Below are 17,294 nucleotides of genomic sequence, written 5' to 3' on the forward strand. Positions count from 1 at the left end.
AGGAAAGTTGCAAAAAATTAAAACACTGAGCTTGTATGAGTAATAAAATAAAATAAGGATAGGAATTTTGACCTCCTCTTAATGAAACTTGAAACTTAATTTTTATAAAATACATGTATTCAAATTTGAATTCCAGAGGTATCTGATCAATTAGTTGATGGTTATTTCCTAAGATATTTGTTTTGATATACTGGTTTTGACACGAGGTCAGAAGTTCCTATCTGGAGAGGTTAAGAGAGAGCGGTCAGTGACTTGATAGAAGGCTGACCGGCAGTGTTTGGCTGGAGAAAAGTTGACGTTATAGGGCACAGATATGTCCGGTATGCCTTAATAACCACAGTAGCATGGAAACTAGATAGTCCTTATCCATTACCTGTCAGATCATGTCTCCTCTGATCAGCTGCCAAGACATGTCCAAACTTTTCACCCAATGTCACATTTTTCGCATTTCAAGAGTTTTTACATCATGTTACATGGTTAACTGGTAATATAAGTGGGGGGACAGAAACAAGTTGTTTATACCCATAAATGCCAGCTGGGGACAATAATGTCACGTTTAATCTAGACCTGTTGACGGTCATTAACACCTTAGCATCTTCATTTCTTTTTCAGTGTCTGATCAAGCGGCATACAGTCAAATTGTATATTAAATGGATTTGCAGTTAAAATCTATTGATTTAAATTAATAATTCTTTGCATGATGGATCTGACCATCTTCATACAGAGATCGTAAAGAATACCATTAAATTATATTATAAGGTTGAAGTTCTGAGTTTCAATGTTAAGGTAAAACATTTAGATAGTTTTCAAATCAGAAATCATCCATAACATGAAACCATTTGAGGATTTTATTTTGTTCATGGTATATATGTATCACTTGCTTATACAGTTAAAAACGGTTATATTGAACCTGTGGGGACCAACAAATTCACTTTGCTATGATCATGGGCATAGTTTGTTATACACATATTACAGACATCTTATAATAAGAACATGGATCGGGATTGATGGGGAATTCCTTTGCTCATAGGGTGTCAAAATGAAGCTGAAGTAAAAAAAAAAAAAAAAATAGATATATTTTTCCTAAATAATGAAATGAATAGAAATCTCTTGTTTTGTCATGTTAAATAGATAATTTCAAAATTTGGATTATATATGATATAAATTAATAGTAAGGATGGAAAATAATCATCAAAAAATGTCCTTATGTAAAAGGTGGAAAGTAACCATATCTCTTGAAATAAATGATAAATGGCAGAAAAATTCAAAATGACAGTTGCTGTAATAACATTATATAAAACATATCTGTAACACTTTTGAGATAACACTATCTTCTGTTATTAACAGAAAGTTAGACTAAAATTAATAATTAATTTTATCAGATACTAGTAGATTTGGTGTTTGGTGAAGAGCTTGATATTTAAGAAAACCAACAACTCATTTCATTATCATAAATGTATTTGTACTGATTTAGAATTTTACCACATGTTAATTTCAAGTGTGCTCTATAGGACAACACATTCTGTTTAATATGGATACACTAGTACCTTCACACCTATATACCATATGTCAGACTAATACTTTTAAAATTTTTTCTCTAAGATGTTTTTCATATTTCAATATGTAAAAGCAAGATATGTTTAACATACTACATTTGGAGCAAAGTTCAGTAAATAGTCATTAGATCAGCTGACAATTGTGGCAATTTGATATTCCATTGTCTTGACTAAGTTACACTGTAGAGTGTATGGCAGGAAATGTATTCTGGAATTGAACTTTGTCCCTGTGTTCAGAGGGCAAGTTTCCTTTGCTTTTAATACTTCACTTAAAATGCTTCCTGAATCGTCATTTGATTCAAGGAAGTAAACATGCTTGTAGATTATTTAGAAATATGTACATAATATTGCTTCTAGCTAATATAATAAGGGAAACAACTCTGTCAACCTTCACTATTTTGCAAACCAAGGAAATGTATAAAGGGAAACAACTATTTCTATTGAATTTTGCTGTGCTAAGGGGAGTAACTCTTGTTGTCTTGGATTACTATGAGCATGTGGCCAGTGTCCAGATATCTTTTTTCAGCAAATAATAGTTTTTCAGGATTGTTAAGAAAACTTAGAGTCACTTGAAATAAAGTAAAAACTTTTTATTTTAGTTAATTGGTTAAAACAAATTAATTAATGGAGATGTACACTTAAAAAATTAGAAGTCATATGAATAAATGTATAATTGTAAATTGACGAGAAGATGTCATGCTTATCATGTTTTTATGTTTAAAAATTACTATAAGTAAAGTATTTAATCGTATGCAATGTATCTAGTTTGTGTATTAATGTTAACCATTTATATTGATACTTTTCAAAAGAGATGTTATACAGTAGGTGTCTGTGTATTTCATTTGATGTAAATTGAGAAGCTGAGAAATGGACTGGTCTATGCTCTTAGTATTTACTGCTAATTCTCACGATGGAAGATTGCATTATGAAATTTCAAGGATGACTGAGCATGTAGAGTTAAGAAGTTATCTACGGTATCTGTCTACATTTATTTGCTATGATTAATTTGTAATTGTTGAAATAGTATTTATATTTCATGCTTATTGCAGCAGCTACAACCAGTCATTTACGTTCATATCATAATCACGATAAGGATTTAAATGCCTTTTAAATGAGTATTTTAGGCAGCATTCTGTGACCATGTGGAACAATAATGATATTTTCTGCAGGTAAATACATTAATTCTTTTTCTTTTTGCCATGTTAGGGTAAATTCAATTCATTAAGTTTTAATATTCTAATATTTACCTGTACTGTTTCATACAAATCATTGAATACCGCCACAGAATGGATCAGTTAAATTATTACTTGTAGAAGACACCTGGTATATAAAAGAGACCATTTAAGTAAAAATAGCCTTGCATTCCTGACTTCTAGCTGCACGCTATAACATTGTCATAAATCAAAAACTGCCAAAACGTACAAAAGTTGCTTTATTGAGACTAAAAAGCTTTCTGTGTAAGCCAGTGCTTCTCACATAGGATCAATATAGAATTGAAAGAAAAATTGAAAATAGTTCCAAATATAGCAGTTCTATCTGACAGGAACTTTTATTATATCTAACACAAAATCGGTGACATTAACAAATTTATTTGATGCCTTAGCGATCATGATCGGTGGTCTTTTGCTGTCATGGCATCAATTGATGATGTTGTCATAGAAACAGGGACAAGTGAATATATCTTCTTTTAATTACCGTGGCTGCACCTTATGATTACAGGAAATGCGCAAGTTTGTGCATGTTAGTTACTGAACATTTCACTTCATTGGTAATTAAGGTTTTTGGAAAAAAATGATATTCCATTACACGTAAGGCCTTATGTAAGAAAATTTTCACCTCAAGGAAATTAGGTGCAAAACAAAGTCCTAAATGTATAGATAAAAAAGGAAACATTTGTGAATGAAAAATATACAGGCATGCTGTAGATACAAGTTGTAGATATATAGCTGTGATATGTCGTTACTGAATAAAAAAAATTGAGGGAATGTATAGATATGAATGTATGCTATCTCTTGAATGGAGTTTATTAAGAAGGAGGCCACAGGAAATAGCTGTCATGTTTGGCCTATCGGCTACATCACTGTCTGCACCAAGATTTGTACATATAGTGTTTCCTACCTTTCCAAACTGTACTCGAACCTAGATTTCTACTCTTCATACTAGGGGTGGACCCCATAGTAAACCTGGCTAATATTTCACTGGTAAAAACGATATCTTTGAACTTCACATGAAAAATAACTTGAAATATTTAAGGTATGAAAAGAAATAAACAGAAAAAAGAAAATATCTTTATATCACAAATGCAGATAAAATTTCATAAGTTGCATGCATAAAGTGTTTTAGTGAATACGGAATTTGATTTTTGACTGACAGTGCATATATCATTTTACGTTTAGAATATATGTTCGTGAGTATTTTGTGTCGCATACATGTGATATTTGTACTTTAGCTGTGTACTCTTAACTGGTCCTAACCAAGTAGGATCTGAACTTACAACCTCCTGGTGGTACTTGTGATGCTATATGTATTTATTGACACGATACCCTTATAAATATGTTTATATGGGGGGAGGAGGGGGTTGATTTGGGGTGGGGAAGAGGGGGGCAGGGTTGACTTGGAGTAGCGGTCTCCAGGAGGGAAGGGGGTGCGTCCTTCTTATTTTAACTTGCATTGTACAATTTCCAATTGTTAATTGTTTTAACTTTTTACAGATGCCCATTTGATCTTTTTTCACAGTTGGAAGATTTCATGATTTCCATTAATTATGTTAGCCAATTTGTAGTCAAATTTCTCTGTCTTCATTCTAAGCTTTTGATTTAAATTACTTATTTATCTGTGATCTTAATTGCACCAATCCGATTTTCACACCTATGAATCCAATATTGATCAATATGATAATTTTTATGGAAGTACACTGGTTAATTTAAGTTTACTTTTAAGTAGGTAATTTTGTCTAAAAGGACATTCTGCAGATTCTATAATCTGAGATCTCTATATTAGATTATTCAAACATGTAGAATTTCTCTTTGACTATAAAATTTGATAGCATATAGAGATTAAAAATTTCATGTATACTTTGAAGAGGTTTGTAAGTGTCTGAAACTCATCAGGTCCTGACGACTGGCAAATTCAAACTTTTCATTGAGGCGGAATCGCATGCTTGATGATCAGTTGATGGAGGAACGAGAGAAGAAAAAAAACTTGTGTCCCGCTGGGCACCAGAGCTCCGCCCTCTTCACCATCCTGTGATAGTCATGATAATTCATTATTTGATTACAATAATGGCCGAAAAAACCTCTCCCTATCTCTCTCATACTTCAAGGTCGCAGAGGGGAAATGACTTGTTTATATATATCTTCAAACGGCTTTAGATTAACCAAAAGGGCTTAGGGCCATTAGTGGTTTCTGGAGTCCAGTAGAACGGTTTTTATACATGTGAATCACACTGTCCAATGACTTATAGACCACACAGACTGACATGTTAGTTTAGTCAGTGTTCATCCAAATGCGCGCCCAAGGTGCTTAAAAATTGAAACAAATAAGGGGTCGCTTAATAGAGCCACATTTGGACTAGCCTTTCATAAAAGTATTGCACAAATTAAGCGATAAATCAATTTGTAAAAGAAATTCATCATGAAACCTACACATTTTCATATGTTCAGTCTGCATTTAATGTAATGTAAGTGAAATTAAGGTCTAAAAAAGGGGGAGGGGTGCTTATAGGGATGGGGGCCCTTATTGGGTTTAGTATGGTAATGGTCCTGTCTCAATGGCTGCTGTTAATGACACTTTTAAGTCAGAATATCTTACTTTAAACACAAAAGTGTGAATGAGGTCCTCAAGTCTACCTTGTAACTACAGGACAGGAGCAAATGAAGTGGCTGAACAGGGCTCAAACCCTGGACTTCTAAATACCAGCCAAATGCTTCAGCAATGGAGTTTTTTCAGGATGCAGGCAATAATCCTGATCTTAAAGTATTACAATTTCATCAATCATGATTCAGATAGTCATGTTAAATTATTTTCATTTTGAATCCAAAAAGTATTTAACATTTTGCAAAAGAAAATACTGTAATTAAATCTTTGATTTTAAACCTACAAAGATATAAAATAAAAAAAAGTTTTTTCTTAAGACTTGAGGTTAATAATTATAGTTCTCAAAAGATTGAGTATATTATGCATATTAACTCTACAAATCTTGGATAAGGTCAGGTGTACGTGTGAGCTGTATTGTTGTGGTTTGGGAAACGATGTCATGTGTATGTACAACGATAATCCGACATGGCCTGCGTCCATTTTAAGTGACCAGTCATCAGTTGTCTCCTGATCTTCTTATAAAGGATATAGACTGACGGTTATAGTTGTGGTCTGTGGCCAGCTGGACGGTCAGACAATGTGAACATACTGGAAATTCCCAGATATTAGTCCTGACCAATTGGTCGACTATATTAGTCATGCAGATCATAAGTTCTATTGGTGTTTATGATCAATAGTGACTTGATTACTCCCACACATTTAAGATTGGTAGCAACTTTGACTGACTCTATTTCAACCTAAGAATTAAAATCTTGTTACGAATACTGTATTTGGGGGAAGTGATGGACGAGTGATTGAAGTGTCCAAACCTTTAGTCTTTTAACTCAATGGTTGCAAGTACGAAACCTCTTTGGGGCAATTTGCAGGTACTTAGAAGTGTATAGATTGATGGGTTTTCAATGGGTATTTTCTTCCACCTCCTGGAAACACAAGCACATCCATAAAATATCTTAATTGTTAATGGGATGTTAAGTCTTACAATGTATACATGTGATCTACAATTGTATTTTAAATTTCAGTCATGAATAACATTAATATTGCACTGAATTAAACTTTATATTAATATGTCTCTTAAGACATTATCATATGGGACACAAAATTACATAGTCAGTGTAAACGAAAAATGAAAGAAACACTGGTAATACAATGGAAGATTGAACAATTAACTCATTTACCCCCTAAAATTTAATAATGGACTGGTATAGCCTTTGATTTAGAAGAGCCTAAATGTGTCTTCAAGGGTGAATAAGTTAATTTTTTTCTATATGGGAAATGGATATGGGAATGAAAGTTGTGATGGGCAGGCATATAGAGGAGCACATGGGTATTACATATAAATAGGTCTAAGAACTTCAGGTCCGGCGATGACCTAGTGCCCCTATCAGGGTACACAAACATTAACGAAGGAAGACTGATACCTGTACAGGTAAAAGGGCTACTTCTTTCCTGGACGGTTGCCAACAACACTTTACACCTGAGTAACCGATTTATCAGGCAGCAAAAAAATTTAATGAGGGTAGGCAATGAGGCGAGATATAAAACCACACCAAGTAAAACATGTTAAAAGGTTAATGGTTTTCTCCATTCAATTTGTGACCAATTCAAAAATTCAAACAAATTTATTTACTCTTCCATCAATCTTATTAGCCTATCTTGAGCTAAACAGGATAGATATATACTCTATACCTGTTCATTAAACAAAATGTAATATATAATCAGGGTTCCATCATGAAATATATAAAGATACATTTGACATAGATGATTGATGGTTAAACTTTAATATTGCCGATGGTTTCTGTAAAAAGAATATCAAATATGGTAACTATACTTTCCCAGTGGTTGCCATGCACATACGGTTTTTCTCGTGTTGCTATTGAAACATTGCCCAAGTGGCTTAGGATGCCTGTTCATACCAGAATTTTTGCTAAATATAGGTAAAGAGAAGTCCTTTAAACATTTCAAGGATTATATTTTCTTTCTTCTGAGGACAGTTGCTATAGAGATGTCTTACAAACAGTCTTAAGACCATTTCTTTGAATCTCTGAAGGTGGATACCAAAGAGATGTTACCATGATATCTCTCTGCTTCTCTAATAATGTTGCCATAGAGATTTTTTCAAGCAATCTTAAAGGTCATTTCTCTGTTTCTCTAAGGGTGGATTCCAAAGAGATGTTTTATTTTTACAAGCAGTCTTAAGTCTATTTCTCTGTTTCTGATCTGAGAGTAGTTGAAATAGGAATGTCTTACAAGCAGTTTTAGGACCATCTATTTCTAAAGCATGTTGCTTTAGAGATGTCATCTATCTGTTTCTCTAAGGGTGGCTGCCAAAGAGATATCTTAGGATTACAACCAATCTGTTCGGGATGTTTGGATATAATTGGATCTTTGGTAAAATTGTGTTGATTTTAGGCCTAATGGGACTTCCCACCCTCCTGTTTCTGTTTTTCTATGATTGGTTGTCATAGAGATTTCTTAAAAGCACTTTCAGTAATATTTGATTGATATGGAGGTCATCTATCCATTACCCGACCAAGTTGCTTTATCATTGATCATTTGATGGTGTCCATTGTCCAGTAGCAAGATAGGGTTAGAAGAATTCTTAAACGTGTTTACAACACATTGACGGTCTTTATTTATAGTTTATACTGTGTATATTGTCCTACATGAGAGATCACAGGTATCAAAAGGGATAATATAGCTATTGATTGGAGTGTACTCTAGGATTAAGTCTTTGTATAAAGTACTATTGTAGGAGCTATTTTTGTTTTTATAACCCATTTACCAGGTACTACTATCAAATGTTTGGTGTTCAGATGAAAAATGAAAATATACACTTATGTTATAGTGTATTACAATGGAATATATGGTGTACATGGCTATTTTGTTTTCAGACTAAATAGGAAAGACAAACTATCTAGAACCTATAGGGAGACACATAGTGATATATTTGTCAAAAAGAATGAAAAAATAAGGTTTCTGGATTATGGCTTTTGCTGCAGAAAGAATGCATTATGAAAGTGTTCTTTATAATCAGGCTGAAGTTTATGCAAATATGAAACTGTTGGATTTAGATTGAAACTGGTAAAATGATTAAGTTTTACAAAAATATTGCTAATATCAAGAAACTTTATTTAGAATAGGGAATAAGCTTAAGTGAAACTGAGCTTAAATATATTTCTAGGCATTTAAGACAAGAAACTGGTTAAAGGTAAAAGCAATACAAAATGGTCTGCTAATAGATTCCTGTCAGGTTAGAAATTATGTGAAACTTAGTAGCTAAAATAACACATTATTTATTAATGCAGCAAGAAATCTGGTGAAAACGACAATTGATGACATCCATAGCACTGCCATCTTTAATTTTTCTGTGGGCCTGTCATATTTTACTGACATCACTGCCTTCACTGGTCTCAAAATGCATAACTGTACAAGAGGATCAGCCGTGCTGACAGTTTACATTATACGGCATTACATCTTACACTGCAGATGGGATTAGAGAGAAATAAATCTTTGATTAATAACTGAGTTTGACTTGTAAATAAATTCAGTATGCTAATGCATGGTGTGGTGGTATGTGTGAAGGGACACAGCTGTTGTATTACATTATATCATTTGAATTATGATAAATCTCTATGGTGAGTGTCATTCTCCATGGCTGCATGGGGACGTCGGCCTTCCTTTAGGTGGCAGAAGTTATATTCTATTGGCACAAGCCAACTTGCTATAATTTGGCTTTCAGACTACATTGGGTTGTCTTTTTGGGTATGGGTCAGCTTTCGTTGCCATTCTTGCTAAATTGGGCCATTGTCTTTCTGCCTTTATAGGTGGTAGAAGTTGCATATTCTTTTGGTACAAGCCAATTAGTTTGCTATAATTTGGATTTCTGGCTAAATTGGCTGTTGTCTTTCTGTCTCATTTGGGCTATTGCCTTTCTCATGCTACATTGGGTTGTCTTTTTGGGTATGGGTCAGCTGCCATTGCCATTCTGGCTAAATAGGGCTATTGTCTTTCTGGCTAAATTGGGCTGTTGTCTTTCTGGCAACATTAGTTGACTAATTATCATGTTGAGCAATGCATAGTGACAATGTATATGTTTTCCTTTGTTATTGGGACATGGTCACAAAAGCTTAGTAATATAAATTGGATTTTTGTCTTGATGGCTATTTTTTTCTTAATCGCTGTGTAATTGCAACATTGTCACATTGGCAATTTAGATCATTGCCTATCATTTCTGGCTATGTGTCACATTTGCAATTTAGAGCATTGCCTATCATTTCTGGCTATGATTGCATTTTTGCTGCCATTGACGACATGCACTTACTGATGGGGATGTTACAGGTCATTCACTGTACTAACATCTAACATTGGATGAAAAATTGATTAAATAAGAAAGTAATGTAAGGTCTTACATATTTATATATGTATTGGCCATGCAGTCATATGCATGGGGGACAATGCATGTAAGTTTGCAGGAGGTGTATGTGACGCTGATTGATCAGAGAAATATCTAACTTGTAATGCTTGAGCCACTATTATCTATTGGCTTACTAATCACTGAAGAGAGACACATACTGCATACCGGATAAGTATTTCATTAGATGTTGTATATGCAGCTGTCAAGGAAAGCTAGCTGTAATTGATAGCCGGGGACATTGTCACAATAGCTGTATCTGGCCTCAGTTTCACAATCATTCATTAACTTAAAGAAGCTGGGCTTATATACTTCGAATTTATATAATTACCACAGAAAAATCTGAAGTAAAGTACTTTCCTAAAGGACCCAGCAGGTTACTCATATGCTGCTCAACTTTAGGAAATTTCTTCTTAACTTAAGATTCTCCATAGGAAAATTATAGAAAAAATCGTAAGTTGATGAGGCACTTTACATCTATAATACTTTCTATGGGGAATTTTGAGTTATGGAATTTCCTTAAGTCAAGGAATGTTCATGAAACTTAACCCAGGAGTTGTCTAAATCGTTAATCTCCACCTGTTCTACAACTCCCCTAGATTAAGTTGTCTAAATCGTTAATCTCCACCTGTTCTACAACTCCCCTAGATTAACACACTATTCCTGTTTTACTATCAGGTACATTAGAAGATCAGGGTGATTTTTACTGTAATGTGACGCTCGGTGTCATCAGGAACTATTATGTCATTAAACTTACTCATATCAGGTTAACTGTTTAACAGGTACAGGCAATGTTTAGAATTTCAGATGTGATGGAAACTGATAAATTCCTTTTTATTTCAAATGAATTTTTCACATATTTGAAGTCATGTTTGCAAAAATAGTGAAGGCTGCAATTAAATACATTGCTAACTCTATGAAATGACAGATCATTCAGGGTTTTGTTGACTATCTCAATCTGCATTTTAATTGTCAGACAATATAGATTAGCATTAGCAGTTTCTCATGTATCACAGTTTTATAAGTCTTCATATAAGTGTTTTTGAATGTTTTAGTTTTACAACCCATTGACAGCTAATGTTATTTAGGGCCAGTGTTTTTGGTAGAACAAAAGAAGAAGTCTGATGTCAGAATAGAGAGGTTGTTACCGGTAGTAGAAAGCTGACAGTTTTATTAAACAATTTGAATTGTCAGGTTGTCTCTGCAGGACTGAATTGTATCTGTATTGGAGAGAGATGTCTTTTATACCCAGCTTAATTAGTATTGGGTGCCATGTTGTGGACATGAAATGAATACCTTTTAATGTTGAATGAGATTGAAATAGATTCAGACCCTTGCATTGAAACTTTACCTTGATTAAAATCTCAATAATATTAAGGGGTTTTTGTTGTCTAATTGAGTGTGATATTGTTTGTAATACATGAACAGATTATATTATGATATTATAACATGATATACACAACCTTTGATTGTAAGTTAGGACTTGTGTCCTGAGCAGTATGTTATAGTGGAGGTGCTAGTGTTGTGGGATATGGATTAGATTAAGATTAATGGACGTTTTGCCTGCTGTGGAGTTGAGGTCAGGTCGAGGTGTGAGAATACCAAACAAGCTATACTCAGTGTCCTCATGGGGTCGTAGTATTAAGAAACGGAGTATAGCTCAATCTTCCGAGCTCTTTGACACACATTGTAATCACAACTGGTCGGTACAATGGACCACTGTTTTATAAGGGGTGTATACCTTTGTAAAACCCCAGGAATAAACCTCGAGAGATACAACCCCTTACACTTGAGATATCTGACCCTTGACCCCCTTAACGTTGTATACCTGGATCATAATGCCCCAGTCCTCCTTCTAGTAGTGAGATAGGGAGCCGATCAACTATAACCGTTTATGAATGTCCCATTTACCTGTTGATTTGAGAAAGGTCAAAGTTAGGTGCTGAGCCAATGAGGGCTGTGGTGGGCGGAGCCCGAGTCGAGTAGAGTGACAGGGATTGTTACGTTTTGTGAGTGGTAGTTATCTAGTATACACACACTGGTGAGGTACATCAGCGTGTCTTACATCAGTGTACTGCATGTGTTTTGTTTATAGTGTGGTTTGTGTGCCGTCGGGACCAGACAGGATTCCATCTGTTTTATAGATTGTGTGATTTGTGCTGGATATAGATGGGTTAGCCTCTGTGTGTGGGGACAAGCTTCTGTACCTGTACTGTTCACACCTGGGCCGGCTCTATGACTGGGATGTCAGTGCTGGGCGAGTCTCACCTGGCCACATTTACCGATATGAGGAGTAGTTTACTGGGAGGGGGCGCAGGACTATATCCCCCAGGGCTGCCAGGGCTGGGCCATAGCTCATTGCTGCCCTTGCCCCTGTGGCGTCCTTCTGCGAATCCCCTACCCCCTGTGTGGTGTAACCTTGTGAACTGTCCGTGTAATCTGTCACGGCCTGGATACTTTCCTTCAGACATCTCAGATTATGTGGTTCCACCGTCCTGGGAAGCCTCTACATGGCCATCATGGTACCTCAAACTGGCAGGTAAATATGGACAGATCACTGGCTAATTACATTATACAGGTAATCACAGGTAAATTTGTAATTATGTCCCTATGTTGTCACCAGCAAATTACAGAGTAATAAGAATTAGTAATACCTGATATGATGAAAAAACACTCTTTTTTTTTTTTTTACAAAGATCGTAACTCAGGTAGAAACTAAGTTATCAAAGGTAATTAAGCAATTTACATGTAAAATTAAATTTAAATGTACCTGAAATCATAACTACTAATCATTTCAGGTTAATGTTTCACCCTGTAACTTAAAGTAAATACTTTGCTAGTTTATCACTTTTCAGAGATAATGAATACACAACTAGTTGATTATAGGTATAATGCTTACCTGATATGGCAGGTAAATTTGTGGATAATACTTACATGATACTGGAAACTAAATTTCTTTTGCATCCGATTTTAAATTTTTTATGAATTTCACAATCCATGTTAATTCGCAAAAGTTTATCTCTGCTAATTAATATCGTTGACTTACATTGATTGGAATTTCCAGTTAATTTTGAAATCCACCAATGATAATCTTTATGAACTTGCTCACAAAATTTAGTAGCCACAGAAGAAAGTTGGTTGGCATCTACACATTTAATTTAAGTTATCAAAGTTCCCTTTATTACCATAATCAGTTAATAAAGGGGTACTACAGGTAGTATGTAATTCAAGATAATTACATGTAAATATAGACCAGTACTTCTCCATGTAATTACAGGTACATGTATATATATTATACAGGTAATTAACAGAGTTTATTAATAGCTCTAATGTAATCATCCTTTGATGTAATTATCCTAATATAGATGTACATGTACAAATGTAGATATATTTAGAAAATCATGTCAAAGATGTATCTAAAATTAACTTCAATACGTAGAAATATTAACTATAAAACGAAGTTACTAAGAATATGTGCCTGTAGAAATATTAACAATGAATCAAATTACTTAAACTAAGATAATTATCTATATCTTGATATCATATATCCAAGATAAGGTTGCTGGAGAAATCGGGTCAAATACTTGTAGTAATGTACAGTAATCATCCTGAATCTATAAATAAAATACTACCCACCTTTAAACAAATAGATAAGGACTACTTCACTATTCTACAATCAATCATATTTTGTGGTGGTTAGAACTATCTAAGGTTCAGCAGGTTACCTATACACGTTATAGGGGTGTTTACATCGGAGGTTAACGAGAGTACAGGTAAATACCATCAGGTAAACACTCGTCATCAGGCAGTGCTTCCTTAAGCTTATATTCACAACAGATACAGGATAATCTCTACATGGACTGCAGAATTTGAGGTAGTCCACAAAAGAAATTAAAAAAAAGTCATGCAAATTATCTTGGATGACTCATTGTGTATATACGTATGTATACATAGGTATTATATACGTGTAAACTGATCAGGTCAACCTGAAGTTGCATATACCTATATGTATACTACTTTGGAATTTTCCAACTCTGAAATTTTGATAAAACAGTGTGCATGATTTAAATGATTAGTTTCCACAATAAAATTTTTGAAGTGTAACATAATCATTTGAAAATTAAATTTTGGTGACACTTAGATTGAGAAAATTTACAGATATTCTGTATAAAGTGAATTTCAATATTGGTGAAAGATAAACGTGGAAAAATACACATGATTCATTTTAAGTGCCCTTACCAGGAATCGAACACGTGACTCTGGTGTGAAAAACTACGGCTCTACCGACTGAATAGACTGGCCACCAGTCTCTAGAATATTAAAAAAATCACTAAAATTTGGCTTGATTATTTTTGTCTCTACTACATGCCTGATTTAAACTAGGGGGAGATAATCTAGTAAAGAACTCTGCTGAGAAAGCCTTATCTGAACCAAAGAAGCATGCTCCATCAGCTGAGTGGTAGAGACCATATTTAAAACCATGTACAAACCACACTGACCCGTCTATTTTATTTAAGTGTACCTGGTATAGTGATCATCAGAGTACTGTAATAAACATTTAAAAATGAAATGTTATTCAGGGGTTCAGTCATCTTGATTTTGCTAAAATCCTATTTTGATGTAATCATAGTGTTATGTGGAGCTAAGACTTGTAGAAATAGTGCATGTCAATATGATGTGACTAAGCATTAAATGTGTTAGATATTGACAGTTCCACATGACAGAGTGATGTGGGAACTCTTCAATTTAGAGGGAGATTTTGTTGTGCGATATACCTGTAAGGTAGTGCATCCCTCACCTGACGATTGCTGATAGCATCTTCAAGTCAGGTGTAAACCCGATAGCCTTTTAAAGATTACAAAAATGTGAAAGTGTCACTTCTTTCAGATCTATTAAACGATAATTAAATCGTTTTGGCTTTGAATTGTCTTTGTTGAAATATGACCTTCCTGTTCTTGTTTGGAATGGCATTTTTATATCGCATCAGCATGCTGATGATTAGGATTCATGAGTAAAAAGATCTTTACGGTGAACATAAGGACCTTTGATTTCCCTCTACAATCAGTTGTTGTTGTGTGGCTCTGAGGCAGGTACAGGAAGTTTGCAGCGGTAGTGATATGATTGTACTGATCCAGTGCGGTGAGGATGACACGTTAAATCGTGCTGCATCATCACGGCTTTTTCCTAATCTTCACCTGAGGCTGCTGTGACCAAAGTGACACAGCAGTTTTATAAACAATCAGATTCAGTGTTCTTGTAGTTTGTGTCAGCAATGTTATTCCTTAATACAGTTGATTTGGGAATTACATTTATGTTAATTCAGGGGTGTATCTTCTATTGAGGTTTTATTGATAGAAAAAATACACCACTGATTTGATTTTGTAAACCACAATTCATTTTAATTCCAATTTGTTTTATTCATGATGTTAAACTCATTCACCCCTTAAATTTTTTATTGGACTGTTCCACCTTTTGAATTAGAAAAGTCTAAATGTATCTCTAGGGGTAAATGATTTATAAAAAAAAAACGAAAAAAAAACTCATGAATACAAAAAGCCATCAAAGTCCTGTTGAAATGTTGTTAGATAATTGTTGTCAATTTGGGCTGATGACTTTGATATATTACGGTATCAAGTAAATATCAAGATTTATGTTCCTCCCTACTTAATGAGCATTAAATTTATTGCCAGAGTGTATAATAATCCCCTGTTCTTACTGGAGATGTAAATAGTAGCGGGAATTCCGGTCATTATCTTCAGGCAATATTCATAATGACATCGCTAGTCATTCAGAGGAGAGCGACAGTTATGTATGTTTTATTGTGAAGAAAACATAGAAAAAAGTATCTTTTAAATAAGTGAACAATTTTGTTTATGTAGTCATACATTACAGTTTCTAAATGTATTATTGATGATATTGACAAAATATATTGAAGTGTCAATAGGATTAGAGGGTGGAAATAGAAAGAAATCTTGTGAATGGTGGTAGAGAATAGGAATAAGCCAATTCAAGGGTTATACAATTTGGTCATTTTCTGTGAATTAATTAACACAGGTAAGGGGAAATGACTGTCTGAATGATCAGTAAACAGTTATCTTACTTTTGAATGTCTAGATCATCATCGTTTGATTAACCACATTAAGTTAAGACAGCCATCAAATATTTGTTACAATCTTCCATTGAAGATGAAAAAGAACTAGAAAGAGCATGAAGAGATGTGAGGACAACAGTTTACAATAGATTTTATTCCCTTCATTAACTCGTCGTACACAAATCTCCTCCCACGTAAGGTCAGAGTGCTCCGACTGTCGACGGCAGAGGAGCCACGATGACAAATGAATGAACACCAACTTTCTGACTCGGAATATTAATTACAGTTATATTTAGATTATGATTACCTAATAATTAATATCAAGACGGAAATGGCAATATTGTTTAATTTCCTCTCAGGAATTTTTGGACTTAATGAATTTGTCTCCTGTATGTATAAAATGCAAGGACTGCAAAACAACATGGGGACATTCAACTTGTTCCTACGTTTGTAATTTCTGTGAATGGTGAATTGGCTGTCAGGTTGTTTACCTGTGTATACATACACCTGTCATAAACACCTACCTGTGCAATGATTAAGAACTTAAGGTCTATTAGCATTTCAAGTCTTTTCCATAAAGACTTTCTTCCAAAGGACCACATACTTATCAATAATTTTGACGCCATGTTTGTCATAAATTTCCATTCAAGATCTCTGCCTAAATTATCAAAGTATATGAAAGAGGTTTTTGAAATTAACCATTTTTGATACCATCACATGTTTTTAGGGTCAAACTAGCTAATAAGTCTGTCAATTGTATAGTTTTACCTATATATATAGTCCAATGTAATGTTTGTAGAGTGAAATGTTGTAATTAGATTTACATGAATTAAACCTTAATTAGTCTTTCAGGTTACATAAACGGCATCCGGTCAACCAATAAAGAAAAACTTTATCCACCAATAAGTCCCATGATGATAGAAGGACCATTTTGTGAAATAACTCCATCCTGTATTGTTATGTGTAATACAGAAAAATAGATAAAAAAAAGAATTACCCGGTATCCTGTATTGATAAAAATTCCACCAAAATTTCCTGACCCCAAAATATTTTAATTCACAGTATGTATATACTATCCAATGAGCACAGTTGGTAACAGGTACTTTGAAGTTAAGTGATGAATGTTGTGTATTTCTCATTTCTTAACTCAATGCAGAATCTATGCATAGAGCAGCCAATTTAAATAATGCTGTAATGTTATTGGAAAGATATTTATTATATACATGATTATAAAACATTTGTCCAAGTATTTGGTTCCAAAACATTTTGAAAGATTTGGAAAATATTTGGGGTATTTGATTAGTGTAATGATTATGAATTAAGGTTTGCGGTTCCTTAGAGGTTGATGTTTGTCAGACTGTTTAGACGTTGGTGGAGTTTCAAGGTTTCTTGGAAGTTTGCGTCTATGTCGGTGCAGTGG

The 17,294-nt window shown here is 34.2% G+C and overlaps 1 protein-coding gene across 3 annotated transcripts in view; it reads left to right on the forward strand.

The window, feature by feature from the left end:
• The window catches only part of LOC138336157 (transcription cofactor vestigial-like protein 4), a 47,719-nt gene that overhangs the window by 8,396 nt on the left and 22,029 nt on the right, over positions 1 to 17,294 (forward strand). The window contains exon 1 of one of the 3 annotated variants that reach the window (XM_069285493.1): positions 11,797 to 12,322. The exons of 1 other annotated variant lie outside the window; for it this stretch is intronic. In XM_069285493.1, the coding sequence (XP_069141594.1) occupies positions 12,019 to 12,322 (304 nt within the window). In that variant the 5' untranslated portion in view covers positions 11,797 to 12,018. Of the gene's footprint in view, positions 1 to 11,796; positions 12,323 to 17,294 lie in introns of those variants that run through there. One more of the 3 variants, XM_069285492.1, reaches the window with a different exon arrangement.

Source organism: Argopecten irradians, chromosome 12 (genome assembly GCF_041381155.1).
Source record: "Argopecten irradians isolate NY chromosome 12, Ai_NY, whole genome shotgun sequence".
NCBI classification, from domain to species: Eukaryota; Metazoa; Mollusca; class Bivalvia; order Pectinida; family Pectinidae; genus Argopecten; species Argopecten irradians.